The 15107-nt window shown below is 39.5% G+C and overlaps 1 protein-coding gene across 4 annotated transcripts in view; it reads right to left on the bottom strand.

Annotated features, from left to right (window-relative positions):
• The window catches only part of PHACTR1 (phosphatase and actin regulator 1), a 520404-nt gene that overhangs the window by 449372 nt on the left and 55925 nt on the right, over positions 1 to 15107 (bottom strand). For all 4 annotated transcript variants that reach the window (XM_084872731.1, XM_084872730.1, XM_084872734.1 and 1 more), the window contains exon 3: positions 13164 to 13310. In XM_084872731.1, coding sequence (XP_084728857.1) covers positions 13164 to 13310 — 147 coding nt within the window. The remainder of the gene's footprint in view (positions 1 to 13163; positions 13311 to 15107) is intronic.

The following is a 15107-nucleotide window of genomic DNA, read 5'->3' as shown; positions in this document are numbered from 1 at the left end:
TATACTCCTACTGTATGACCCAGCAATTGCATCCTTTGTATCTACTCAAAAGAGTTAAAAACGATGCGCACACAAAAACCTGCACATAGATGTATACAGCATAATTGCCAAAACTTGGAAACAACCAAAATGTCCTTCAGTTGGTGAGTGGATAAACTGATATATAGAAACAATAGAATGTTATTCAGCACTAAAAAAACCATGAGCTATCAAGCTATGAAAAGACAAAAAAGGAATCATAAATGCATATAAGTGAAAGAAGCCAATCTTCTTTCATTACATACTGTATAAATCCAATTATATGACATTCTGGAAAAAGATCAATGGTTGCCAGGAGAGATGAATAAGCAGAACATGAGGGGTTTTTAGGGCAGTGAAAATACTCCATGTTACTATAATGATGGATATATGGTATATATCTGACCAAATCTGTAATAAGTACAACACCAAGAATGAATCCTAAGGCCAACTATGGACTTTGGGGGATAATGGCATGTAAATGTAAGTTCAGCAATTGTAATAAATGTGCCACTGTGATGGGGGGTGTCAAAATTGGGGGAGACTATAGGACTCTGGGGAGGAGCTATATGGGCAATCTCTTTGCCTTCCTTTCAACTTGGTTGTGTACCTAAAACTGATCTTCAAAAACAAAAATGCCCTTTTATCAACACATTGTATATCTTAAACTTACACAGTGTTATGTTAATTATATATCAATAAAATATTTTAAAATGTAAAAAATAAAAATAAAGTCCTTTTTAAAAATATGAAAGAAATCCAATAAGTTTGGTATAAAGATGAACCTACAAGCAAAGGGCCACTGCCCTGATACACTTCTTCACTTGACAAGTACTTTTTAGAGACAGAGAAGCATCGATCAGACCATCAAACCTCAGAGGGAAGGTAGGGGAGGGTGGGGTAAGGGGAAGAGATCAACCAAAGGATGTGTATGCAAGCATATGAGCCTAACCAATGGACACAGACAACAGTGGGTAAGGGCATGAGTGGGGGATTGGGGGGTAATGAGGGATAAGGACACATATGTAATACCTTAATCAATAAAGAAATTAAAAAACAAAGACATTCAGTTCTAAGAAAAAAAAAAGACAAGTATTTTTTGAACACCTCTTATGGGCCATGCCTTATCCTAGGCACTGAGGATTCAGGGATGAATAAGGCACATTTGGTCCTCTAAGGCACCTTTTTCCTTAAAGCTTAGGATTCACTGGATGCTAAAGTTCTGACTGATGGATTTAGTTGTTAAAACTGTTAAATCCATGTTGAGCATGTAGCAGAAGGCCGTTGATGAACATTTGCCTATACTGATATTTAATAAAATGAGTCACAATAAACAATAACAAGTCATCCTTCCTTTATTTTTCTAAGTTTTTGTTCAGGTTTTTATAAGTGGGTTTTGGTAAACTAATAAAATAATTGTCCCTGCAACTAGACATCAAGATATTACATTAATAAACTAAATTGAGTATGTTTCTTGCTTGACACATTTGAAAGGCGGTTATTGCACAGCTACTATGCAAGGTGCTTTGCTTTATATCCCCCTTTAACGTAATCCCCACAACAACTATGCTAAATGAGGATTCCCATTTTATAGGTAAGCAGCTGAAATTCACAAAAACAGTAACCTTGCCCTACAATGGCCCCATTGTGTCAGACTTTACATCCAGGTCTGACTGACACAGGTCCTGCTTATCCCTCTATGGGCAAAGCTTTGAGAGTGGTTAGAATGGCAATTATACCACTGCCTCAGCAGAGATTCTCATGTGAGCCAATAATCTCCAGAAATGTTTATCCTTCTATGTATGAGGATATAATGCAAATCAGTGGGCCCTTCAGCCAATTTTTCCCTGGGAAGGCTAAAGTTCTACCTAGTACTTGCCAATGAACTTTCTTTATCTACTCCTAACTATCTGCCTCTAGATCTTCATCGCAAGAAGGCATTTAATTCTAACATGAGTCAGAGCCGGGAATGTAATGGGAGAAATTATGTGAACCTGAGGCTTGAAACTGTTCTCCCACTCAGGGGAGGAAAGTAATTGAACCTCAGCAACAGATTTATGGAAACTGAGGACTTATGAAAAAATTTTCTGTTCTTAGGAGCCCACACCAATAACACAACACAGTTTTTTTTTTTCGTTAGGTCACTAAAGACCAAGCACACGAGAAATGAAACCAGTCATAATTTCGAAAAGACACTAGAATGCGCTCAAGATGCATTGTGGTTATCGGACTATATTTGAGGTTTCTAGAGATTGATAGAATATAGTGCACAGAGAACAAGCAACTGGAAAGAAAATTACACTAGCTTTAATACACACCAGTGTTGCTGAGTGTGTTTTCCCAGCTGCATTAAATGCTCTAAATATTTGAACCGGTGCACTAGTTGCCATAACATGCTTCTCATTTCACCCAGTTCTGAAGGAGGAGTCTTGACAGCAGAAAAGCTTTTATTTGAACATTAACATATTTGTCCTTTGCTAGGCCTTTTCATTATAACATGTGATTTCTTTACCACTTTGTGTGGGATAACAAATTTAATATCAATACCTTTTGGTCTTAGTATAGGGTGAAAAGAAATCACATCTTTCACAATTAGATTATTTCCCCCAATAATATATTTTTATTAATTATTAATGAACAATGTATTTTATTAATGCTTATTTTTCTGTCTACCACTTGCTACCAAAGATCTTCCTTATATAATTGAATTTATATTACATAACCAACTAATACTTTCAAATAAATCATGCACAATTTTGTCCAAATATGTCAATAATATTTTGAAGGTGTATTTATATCCATGTACAAAGCTACTGCTTATAAACACCTATAATAAATGAGGCAGGAATTGCAGCGATAAGAGAGAACTAGGGTTACGTATGTGTGATAATATCAGCCTTTTCTGTTTGGTTCAATTCAGTTATTATTTTCTTCCCACTTCACTATTTCCACTTCAGTGTCTTTAATAAGTAGAACCGAGGAGGAGATAGAACACAAATCCTAATAGCTATAACTCTGTGGACTTGTTCCTATAATTGGATCTTTGTGATGACTCTTTGGTGATATATTTCTTTACGAGGTAACTTTACAGCTGAAATTGTTCATACTGACCATATTATATGAGCTGTAACCAAGAGGCCAATGAAGTGAGTTTAAGGCTGATTTGAGCTTACTTTGGGTTGACATGGTATTATTGTTATGGATGGTCCTAGATGTCTTATGCTTAACACACACTCCCATTTATGTGGTTGCCATCTATAAGACAAGTGATGACACAAGAAAAATAAGAGCAAAACATTTATCTCCAGAAATAGAGTGTCCTTAAGACACCTGAAAGAATATGACCTGAACAAGTACATGCAAACATATGAATGAACCTAGAGAAACAAAGAATTTTCAAGTCAACAAAGCAGCAAACCAAGGATCATTTACAGTGACCACTGGCCATGCTGTCTGTTTGCTTCATAAAACGGGAGGATTTTTGCGATGAGAGTTGAATGATAAATGATGTACAGGTACCACCTTTGGCTAAAGTGTCAGAAACCACACTAACGATTTATTCCTGCCTATTTAAAATGCACTTCTTACATGAGCAGATAAAGGAAAACTACCTTAGGTATTTTACAGCTTGAATAAAGATTTAGTCATTGTGAACTTTTGTAAAATTATACCAAGGTATCAAGCACTTAATTTGCTTCCAGTCTGTTAAATTAAATATCCCTTTACATCAAAATGCAATAAAATACCCTCATGAAAATCATGTAGTATAAGTTGTGTACAATGGAGAACCTGTGATTAATCAACATTTCATGTGGTCTGCATTACCAATCATGGACTCCAGACCTAGGTGTTGGCTAACAATATTTGCATTTATGTGAATAAAATCCCTAGTTTAGAAGGAGCTGCCAAAGTGTAAAAGTTGAAGACTGAAATAAAGTAAAAACCCAATAATTGTTTCTGCCTTTTCTATTTCATATTGAACATGAAGAAAGTGTTTCTGGCCCTAGCCAGTTTCTTAGTGGTTAGGTAGGGGTGTCGAACTCAATCAGAGAAGGGGCCAAAATCTAAAATCCAGCCTAAATCGCGGGCCGAATGGTTTACTGAACAGTCATAAACTGACAATGTCATAAACTGACAGCGGAGTGCAGTGATGACAGCTCGGTGCGGCCCACATTGCAAGGCCTGGCGGGCTGGATTTGGCCCCCGGGCCTTGTGTTTGACACATGTGGGTTAGAGCATCAGCCGGTAGACTAAAGAATTACAGTTTGATTCCCAAAGGCATGCACCTCTGTTCCAGGCTTGATTACTAGCCCTGCAGGGGCGGGGGAGGGGGGAGAAGAAGGAAGGGTGTGTGGGGTGGGGTGGAGGGGAGGCAACCAATCAATGTGTCTCTTTCACATCAATGTGTTTTTTTTTTCCCTCTCCTCTCTTGGCCTCTACCTCTCCCTTCAATTCTTACTCTCTCAAAAAAAAACCCAAAAAAACAAAAAAAAGGGGATCAATGGAAAAAATAACATCAGGTGAGGATTAACAACAACAACAAAAAGGTATTGCTAGAACTGAGAAGGTTTTTTATATGTAAGGTTGCTCTGAGTAATATGCCAGATGTGCTGGTATAAGGCACTTTTTCATTGAAATCGTTGCATCTTAGCTGATTATAGTCAGTCATGAGCAGTTATGGCCAGGATGTTGCTGGAAGCCAGCATGGTGTGAAGTCTGGAGTGAGCACAGGGCAACTGACTCCACAGCTGTACAAACTGTGTAATGCTATGGTGTTAGTGGGAGGGAATGAACAGTCCTAGACTTTCGCAGATTCCCAGGGGGCATTTAGGCCACTCTTTCTCTTACAAATGAAGGTTTTGCCTGAAACCTCAGGTTGTGTTTCCTTAAAAGAAAAAAAAAGAAAAAGAAAAAAAGAAAAGAAAAAAAAGTTGGGCATTCAGTTGGCATAAGAGAGTGGGGGAGGAGACTGTGAAGAAAAAAAAAAAAAAGGATGCATCTGGTTAATTGGCTCTGTCTAAGGCCAAACCGCATGGCATTGGCCAGTAATTCGTCTGCAGTACAGTTACTTTTAGCTTCAAAATGACAGGTACCGTCTCGGGCACTGTTATCAAGTGAAAAGTTGAAGTGAGGTGAGGTTGGGACTGCACTAAGAAGTTAAAAATTTCTGAAATACTCAAACACTCATAAAAATTCAAACCCTATGTCTCTTATGAATGGATGATAACATCCTAAAGTAACCCATTTCATAGTGATGAGAGTTGACGGTGGAGGCATAAATATAGCTTACATTTATCAATTGGTAGATGCTATATTTAGTTTTTCTGGACTATTAGGCTGTGTTAAATTTTTGACCATGGCAAAAACAACATTTTAGGTAGAAGTAGTGTATTTTTCACATTTTTATTCTTGTGTTTTGTGTCTGAGCTAGGCATTTCTTTTTTTATAATCCCTACCTGAGTATATGCTTAGAAAGAGAGAGGGAGGGAGAAAGGGAAGGGAGGAGGGAGGGAGGGAGAGAGAGGGAGGGAGAGAGAGAGAGAGAGAGAGAGAGAGAGAGAGAGAGAGAGAGAGAGAGAGAAACAACATTGATGTGAAAAAGAAACATTGATTGGTTGCCTTCCATACATACCCTGATGGGAATCGAACCTACAACCTTTAGGTACACAAGTCAGTGCTCAAGCAACTGAGCCACTTTGGCTGGGCCAGAGCTAGAGTCACTCTGGCTTGGCCAAAGGTAGACATTTAAAGCTGTCCGATTTATTAGACCACATCTGTTTCTTTTCTTGTCTTTGTATAGCACTTGGCTGTTGGCAAGGCTTGTTCACATTTGCTCCTTGAAGTAACAGTGAAAACCAGTGTCATTATCTGCATGCTAAAAGTTTCAAAGATTCTGAGATGATGCAGCTCATAAGTATCAGATTCAGATTTATGTGATTTTCTGAGCTACACAGATGGTTTCTCAAATGAAAGTTGTGTGTCCTCTCTTTCTCCTTCCCTTTTTGCCTCCCTCCCTGTTTCTCCCTATAGCTCTTTCTCTACTCTTCTTTTTACTCCCTTTGTTCATAACACCTCCTCCAAGTTCAGAGGACTGCTGGAAAGACCAGTTAGTTATTCTTCTCCATGTGGCCTTTCCACATGGCCACTTGTGAAAGGTATTTCAAAGTTGATCTATTGAAGTGTAGACAGAGGGTATACTATTTTTAATGTAGATTTCTTTAACTGTTAGAGTCTGAGAGTGACTTTCTAATTTTGGGCTGAACATATTTATCCTGTAGCATAAGCAAGAGGGATTGAATGGGGGTAAAATTTAAGAAAATTAAGTTTTTATGTAATAGTTTCCCCAATTTGTTCCTCATTTGGTCTTGTAAGATGTGGTAACTAATAGAAGGAAGCTTTTTTTTTTTTTTTTTTGTATAATCTTGGAAGAATATAACACCTTTGAAGTAGAACACAGAAATACAATGGAGCTCATTCTCCAATTGTGTAATGATTATAAATTATGTGACAAGCATTATTTTATGTTTTTGTATTTGATAAATTATTTGTCCTTCAAAACAAACTGCCACCTCCCTTTCACTCACTGCTCTCCAGCTTCACTGGGTTCCTTCACAGGTCTTGAACATACTGGGAACACTCTTGATTTAGGGCCTTTATACTTGCTTTCCCTCAACTCTTTCCCATCTTGTCCTGCACTCATATTGGCATGGCTTACTCTCTCACTTATTCTGAGGAACTTTGTTCAAATTCCCTCTTCTCAATATTGCCTATCTTGCAATCCACCTCTTTCATTGCCTCCATATACCTTATACTCTTAGTTTTCTTTGTTTTGGCCTTAATACTTAACTTAAAATACTATACAATGTATTTAAATATTACATTGTTTATTATCCATAACACTCTTTTAGAAGTTAAAATTTATGAGAATAAGAAGTTGTTTGTTTTTATCACCAATGTATCCAAGTGTCTAAAATATGGTCTAATACATATTTAATTTTTTAATATTTGTTGTGTGGATGAACATTATTATCTTATTATTTCTTCTCACCTTCCTCCACCCCCCCCCCCAAAAAAAAAGGTACAAATGGGTTAAAAATAAATTTAAGCATAAAAGCTCTTCTTATACTTTGTTTTGTGATTGAATATTAAACACATTTGTTCTTCAATTGGTAGAAATCCAGAAAAAATAGGCTCTCTATGTCTATAAAAGGTAAATTTTTTCATATTAATAAATTCAGTATAGTTTCAAAACCAAATGTGTATTGAATCTTCATTCTATCATTTTAGCACAAATATTTAATATTCAAAGATTATGCTGCTGAATTGTTAGTTTAGGGCATACAAATGTGGCAACAAGATCAATAGAAAACCTACAGATATTTACACAACACTTGCCTTCATAAATGTGAAATTACTTCTATCAAAATAAGATTATTCTTGTTGTCCTTCAATAACCTGTTTAAAAAATCAGGCAAATCCACCATCATTCAATAAGGCAATAAAACTGATCTTGTCTTTTATTTAACTTTCCTTTATTAGATGAAAAAGGCTTGTAAGTTAAAGCAATTAAAATATCAACATGGCTCACCCCCCCCCCCGCCCGCCCGCCTCCTGAAGTCATATCAATTTTATCACCTATCAAAGTGGATGGGGAGTGTAATGAAAAAACAACCACAAAAGTGCTTGAGTTCTTCTTATACCACCCAGTGAGGAAAATGTTATACCTATTGACAATTCCTTCAGGCCCATTTTGTTTGTGTAACATAACACACTGGCTATAATATATGTCCCCACTTTATTAAGTCAAGGATAAAAATAGCCAGCACTACAAGTTATCTCCTCTTCCCACTTTAATTTTAACTCTTGTACTTGTACAATAAATAATGATCATGAGTTGAAGTTGCAATTTATCTAAAGGAGTAACTCCCAAAATAATTTTAAATATTTTGCCTAGTATTAAATTGTATTATAAAAATGTATTAATATGCACTTGCTACACTTGACCTGACCAATAGCTTATTCGCTCCTGTCAGTTTATATGCCTGTAAAGAAAAAGAAAAAAGTTCTGTGTGGTTCATGGCTAAATTTAACAGTCAGTGCCTAGAAGTTAGGATTATTCTATCTGCCAGTTGAAAAGGGGTACATTGTAGCTTTTTATTGGATAGAGTTTTAGAGATTTTAAATTCCAAATCCCTCCTTTTAGAGCTGAGAAAATCAAACCCAAAAAGGTTAAATGACCTGTCCACTCTCTTAGTGGAAGAGATGCATTAAAATAAAGTTCTTCTGATTCTTGCTTCACATTTTCTATTTAAAACACAACTCCATACCCTAGCTGGGTTGGCTCAGTGGATAGAATGTCAGCCCGGGACTGAAGGGTTCCAGGTTCAATTCCAGCCAAGGCCACATGCCTGGGTTGTTGGCTCAATGCTCAATGTGGGGTGTGCAGGAGGCAGCCAATCAATGATTCTCTCTCACTTGATGTTTCTATCTCTCTCTCCTTCTCCCTTCCTCTCTGAAATCAATAAAGAAATATATTTTAAAAAAACAAAACACAACTCCACGGTTTTCCATGAAATTAAATAATATTGACACATAAGGATAGAACAAACGAGTAATTTTTCCTTTCATCATAAGAAAATGTTAAATACAGTACTTAGATTTTTAAAAATTAATTATCCCCAGGCAAAATTTCCTAAATTTAACTACTCAACACAGATTTTGTGTTTGTCTCCTGAACATGGTTTATATGTTATATATTTATTGTTATATATTTGAAGCAAACAAATTATATTTCTACAGTGATAATTACTTGCTTTCCTCTACATTGTTAATATTAGTTATGTTATTTGAAGTGGTCTTCATTAGTGTCACCTCAGTACATGACACATTGAGATTATCAGTGTATCTAACTTTAACAATGGTGCAAAAGGAAACCAGAGCCTCAGAAAGCCTAGTAATAGGGACTCTGGTCATCTATGTGGATTATTATGGCTATTTAATGTGAAAGCAATACTTAAAAGAAGAATTTTGGCCAACAAAATAAAATCCAGATCCATATGGTCAATTACCTTTCCGTTTGAAATCAGTACCAAAAATAAACAAAGTATTGTGATGAATACATTGGCATTATTCAATGAAGGAATGAAGGAGAATGCTTACCAAGACCCTTAGATTGGTGAAACTATCTTGGTTTACCATGACAATATTCACCATTTTGCCCAGGAACGGCGCTCATTGCTAAATAATGAGAGCACATTGTAAGCTCTCACTTCTCAATATTATGGACCTTCATAGTTTAGCTAACAAATAAAGATCTTTGTCCTCAGGAAAAGTAGAAAAAGATCTCCTGAGACCAAGTTTATCATTTAATCTGGCTGACCCATCCATTCTTACAGGTAGCAAGAGTAAGTCAATTTTCACTGCCATGATTCTGTGAGCCCAAAAGGAAGGGAGGAATCAGTAGAAAATAGAAACAGCTATTCTTGAGTGACATCAGGAATGAACACAAACCTCAGCCTTCCAAGAAGGATGCGTATGCCAGCATTGAGCATACAAAGCAATTCTGAAATGTCAACAAAGGTTAAACTTCCTTATGACTAGAAGAGAATTTACTTTTCTCAAAAGTGACTAATATTGGTTTGTGTTTTAATCCTAAATCATCAGGATGATTAGCCTTCCTTCTTCTGACATCCCTTTAAGAAGTGTTAGATGTGCTTAAATCCTCTGTTTACCAGAACAATGTTATTCACTGTGGTGTGTAATTATGGAGAACTTTTCCATTTCAGAACCTTCTGTGTATGGAATGCTCTTCTATATAGTGTCAGTATAAAGAAAAATAGAATACCATAGCCCATAGAAAGTATCTGCCAGATGAGCTGTAACTCTTCATTGCATTCTCTTTAATGTAGTGAAAGAATGACCTCATAAGGCAGGGTAAGCTCTTACAAGTGAAATGTCAGTGATGTTCATTAGTAAGTGAGAACACAATTAGAAATACTTGCTACTAATAGTGTGAACACACTCTTCTGTTACAAAATGTCCTTTTAACACATCTGAAATTCTCAAATTCAACTGTTCCAATGTTTTAAATGAAGTCTGATGTGTCTGGGTAACTTTTAGCAAATACACTGGACTTATTTTTTAATAGATTGTGTACTATCTTCAGCAAACAATTATCTACTAATATTTGCATTGGAGCTCTTAGAAAAATAAAAGTCATGAATCAGAAAATTATTGTTCTCCACTGTCTCAATTTAAGCTGAACTTTAAATTAACATCTTCATAAAGTTAGGAAAGATCCACATTTAGGTGCTATTCTTTGACTGACTTGGGACTGTAGGTGAATGAGTGTATCCTTCACTCAAGCTGTGGAGTTATTTCTGAAATGACAGTACTAAGTATCATAAGGGACAATGTAAAGTTGAGGAATATTCAAAATGATCCAAACAATTTCATGATATCCAAGTAAAATGAGTACATATATATTATATCCTTGAAGCATTATTAAATCAATAAAACATTAAACATGAATGCATATATATTGAGTGGGTGTTAGAAAGCAAATATTAAACATACGTAGTTTAAATCAATAAAGAATTTCTCTGGAAAGAATAAACAATGTGACTGGGAAGCAGGAGGGAAGTGGGAAGAAAGGGCAGATGAAAGCTTCCCTGTTTAATTGTATTCAGAGACAGACAAGTTCTCTCTATGCCCAAATTATGTAGTTTATCCCAAGTGTGCAGGCTCCTCTGCTCAGCAACACTGATAAGGACACTAATAGCTTAATTACAACTTGCTGCTGAAGAAGATAAACAAAGCTGTTTGCTTTTAAGCCAGGGGTTACAATTACTTTAAACATCAGGGACAGGCACATCTGCAAGTGGAGCTTACTATGTCAGGAAAACCACAAAAAGCAGCTGGAAAATAAAGCCCCAGGAGTGAGCAGCCAGCACAAAATTAGAGCAAAACCGCTTGATTTGAGCAGTGGGGTAGTAGGCGTGAGGCATAGTAAACAAACGACAAACGTTAAGTGGGCAGGGATAGGAAAGTTTTAGGTGCCAGATCTTTCACATTTTCAGGGGGATTCCATCATAGAGACTGAGCACCTCTCCCTCCACTGTGAAGCTTACAATAAACTCTGTCAGGAAGTCCTCTTCAGCACCAGCAAAGAAGGACAGCTCCCTTAAACTAAGTAAGATCCATCAGGAACTGCCCTCCCTCCTTGACAACCCTACCATGCTCTGTAATGGATTTCTCTTTCGCTGGTGTCCTGGACACTTTGCTTTTAGCGGTATTCTAAGGGACATATGAAAAAGACTGGGAGCTTATTTGGCCTTTTTCTTTTTCTTCAGGCGAAAGGGAAACACAGCCTTTAAGAAAAATCCATTCTTTTAATTGGTCACCAGAGAAATTTAACCAGGATAAAAGATTGCAAGTCACTGCGTTTAATCTAGTGGCAAAAATGGTTTCAGTAAGTCAGTGGTAGCCAAAGACACTAAGGTGATATACCAGAGTGTGATAGTAAAGCAGTTAACAGAATAAGTCCTAACATCACTGGGTGGGAAAATAATCTTGGCCTTGAAAGAAGCTCTTCTCAGTCAGTCCTTTTCACAACCTTATCCTTAATCTGGAACATACAACTAGAGGATTAACAGTTCCACAGTGAGACCTTAGGCTGTACAGCACACCACAAAAACTGCCAAAGCTTCCCCCAATAAAGTCCTTTTCCCCCAGCTCCAGTCCAGAGGCACACATCTCAGGAGCAACAAGGAAACATTTCATTAGAAAACCAAAATCACCAAGACAGGAAAATTACACCTTTAAGTAACTTGTCTACTTTGGCACTTCCAGTTACCATCCTTCCAGTCATAAAGATATGGTTGCTGAGCGAACACATCTTGTTTCTCTATGCAGAGTTCTTTTTTTTTTTTTTTTGTCCAAACTTCCTGATAGTGTGTAAAATACTCATAAGTTGAAGTCCTCTTCTGTACAACAGAGTGTGCACGTGTGCACCCCCCCCCCCACACACACACACACTTTGATTCAGTTCCATTTTAAAGGGTTTAGTTTCCTAGATAAAAGGTATGTATCATCTGGTTTCAAAACTTACTTTGAAGGAGGGTCTTCGGGGAAATGCCCTCCTTTTTGCATGGAGTTCCTGGAATACTAAGGGACTCTAGAAGGGAAGTGGCACAGCTGGAGTGGAGGCTCAGCAGTCATTCAGAAAAGGCAGCGCTCTGGAGTTGGTGGAGAACAACTTCCCAGTGACAGTGACCATATGCTAGTAAAGGGGCCGAGAGGGGTGTGCCTGCCTGTGAATCTGTAGCAGTAGCAGCAGCGGGGTCAGCAGACACTGGGTGCTTCTCAACTGAAGCAACTTGACTCTCTGAATCCCTTAGTCCTCTCTATTGCTTTATTTTTTTTTTTTCCTTCCCTTCCTTCTTGCCTTCCCTCCTTCCTCTACCTCAATTACCCTTTTCACTCAATTCCATCTGAGTCACTTTGGGCCCCGTTCCAGTGACACCATCAAATCACCTAACGTGTGCCCTACAGACCATGATAGTACAATATAATGATGATCACAATGGTTAGCTTGCCAACTACCTGGTGCAAGGAACAAGTCCTGCTCCTAGCTGTCAACTGCACCCCCTGTCCCCACTCCAACACCACAGCAGTGGTACCAACCAGGCAAAATCACAGGAGTCTGAATGTCACCAGCAAGTTCCACCCACCCTGTAGTAGCCCCGCCAGCAAACCTCACCAGCAGAGCACTGGCATCCTGACCCAGCTCTAGGTGATAACTACGGTCATTGTTATCAGTGACAACACTCCTCACGGAGAGGGGAACCCCGCGGGTGACTCCTAGGCGAATGTAGGGCTCCACGCAGGCAATACCCTTCCCACCTCCGCAGCGCACGCGCGCGCAAGCACACCCCCCCCACACACCCTCCTCACACCAGCACCAGCTACACAAAGAGAGGGAGTGAGCGAGCCGGTGCTGGGCTGGGCTGGGCAGAAAGGGGACGGGAGGGAGGGCATCGCCAGGAGCGGACACCCAGGAGGGCAGAAGGCTGAGCCAGCCAGCGGGGAGGAAGGTAGAGAGGGGAGCTTGGAGGGGAGAGAGCCGACTGGAGGGTCGTCCTTACCTGCCCCCAGGTTGAAGGAAATCCTGGCCTCCGCGAGGTACGGCGTGTCACTCTTGGAGCGGACTCTCCTGATGGGCCGCCGGTCTATGTCATCCTCCGAAGATGCCGCCATTAAGGTGGGAGGCAGGAGCAGGGTCGCCCGGCGAGCTGAGAGGGAGAGGGAGGAGAAGAGGGAGGAAGAGAGGCGGAAAGGGGAGGAGGGGAAAGGAAGAGGCTCACACCAGGAGAGGGGGAGGGGAGAGGGGGATGGGAGAGGAAGGGAAAGGGGATGGGGAGGAAAGGGGGAAAAGAGGGGGAAAGGAAGAAAGAAGGAGAGAGAGAGAAAGAGAGCAAAGGAAAGAAAGGGGTGAAGAGGGAGAGAAAGAAAATCCGTTAAGGATTTGTGGACTGGAGCAGAGATCAGGCAGGCTGCCTCTGGCTGGCGCCCAGGGCTCCCCCTAACTCTTCTCCCAGCCTGGACCAGCGGGCCAGTGCTGGGGACTGACACCCTGCCTCCTGCCCGCAGCCAATTCCCAGCTCTTGGCACAGACAGGCTGATGCGAAAGAGAAGACTCCAAAGCAGAGATGCTCAGTCAGCACCATGCCCTCTCCCGCCAAATGCACTTACTCTGCTCTTCAAGCACACACCAGGGTCTCCTTAACCCACAGGAGTCTCCAGCCAGAGGTACCTGCCTCAGCTTTCCCTGCAAGGCATTCTTACTACTGGGGTGTAAGTCCAGGCCCAATTGGCCATTGAGGAGAGCACTGCACCCAGGGTACCCCTCTGCTTCTTCTTTCCCAACCCAGAGCACAAATAGAGATGAAGCCAGATCAGGAAATTCTTAGATGCTTCCTTGAACCCTGGAGATGGAAAGAAAGGAAAAGTATGTACAACTTTAAGAGCAGTTTGGCAGGAAAGTTTCTGGAGTTGATGTTTTGAATGTGGAATAGGCATATCCAAACAGAACTGAGTGGCTCTTTTTTTATAACCATGACTTTCTATGATGTGTTTATCTTTACATAAATATCTATTTGTTTAACCTTCAACTTTCTCTTTATTTGGTGACGTAGGCAAAGATAATAGTCCTTGGTCTCTATAACCCCATACCGTTATTTGTGAAGGTGAGGGGAAGATCAAGGGCACTTTACATTCCTTTGAATGTGTGCACTGCTACTTTCACATGTTGCCAGCACAAGGACCTGGAAAGGTTTCTGGAGTATGAATCATAATGGTTTGATGCTCCTATGAAGCTATTGATGGGCTTAACTCTTTTATGTCTGACTTTCTGCAGCTTCAGTCCCTTGGCCTTTTTGTGGCCTGATGTTCTTTCTAATAAGAGCCACCTGGGGTACATGGATATATGTCACCTTGATTCTCTCCCTGCTACAGAGGACATTTCAGTGTCAGGTCATGCCTAACACTGGTGTCAGAGGAGGAAGTGCCTCTCTGACTCTGCAAGACTTCCCTCTCCCCTTCCTCTGTCCATTCTAACATGCATCTTGTACTCTTGCACCCTAGGATCTTCAGTTCCTCTTCTTTGGTCTCTTACTTCACACACAGGTAGTAACTCTATATCTTAGAAAAAACATATCTGCCCTTGTCCTTACTGTTTCTCAGTCTCTACCATACTCTTTCCTTCCCTTTCTGTTTAACTTTCCTGTGGGACTCTTGGCCCCATAGACTCCATTATTTTCACTCTCAATTCCCTCCTTTCGTCTTTATAACTGGTTTCTATCCCCACTCCCAATCATAGTTATTTTAAAGGTCACTAACACCCTCCTAACAATTAAATCCATTTCTTTCTTGGTATCTTTAAAGTATGTAGTAATCTATACTTTTTGAAATAATCTCCTTTGTCCTTTCTGAACCAGACTAACTCTCTAACAACTTGATTTCTAATTGTCAGCCAATTCTCTATATGTTGGTTTAAAATTACATGTCTTGGCATTTGAGGCCCTTCACAA

This window comes from Pipistrellus hanaki (genome assembly GCF_964339955.1).
Source record: "Pipistrellus hanaki genome assembly, chromosome: 2".
Lineage (NCBI taxonomy): Eukaryota > Metazoa > Chordata > Mammalia > Chiroptera > Vespertilionidae > Pipistrellus > Pipistrellus hanaki.
This window is presented reverse-complemented; position numbering and strand designations above follow the sequence as displayed.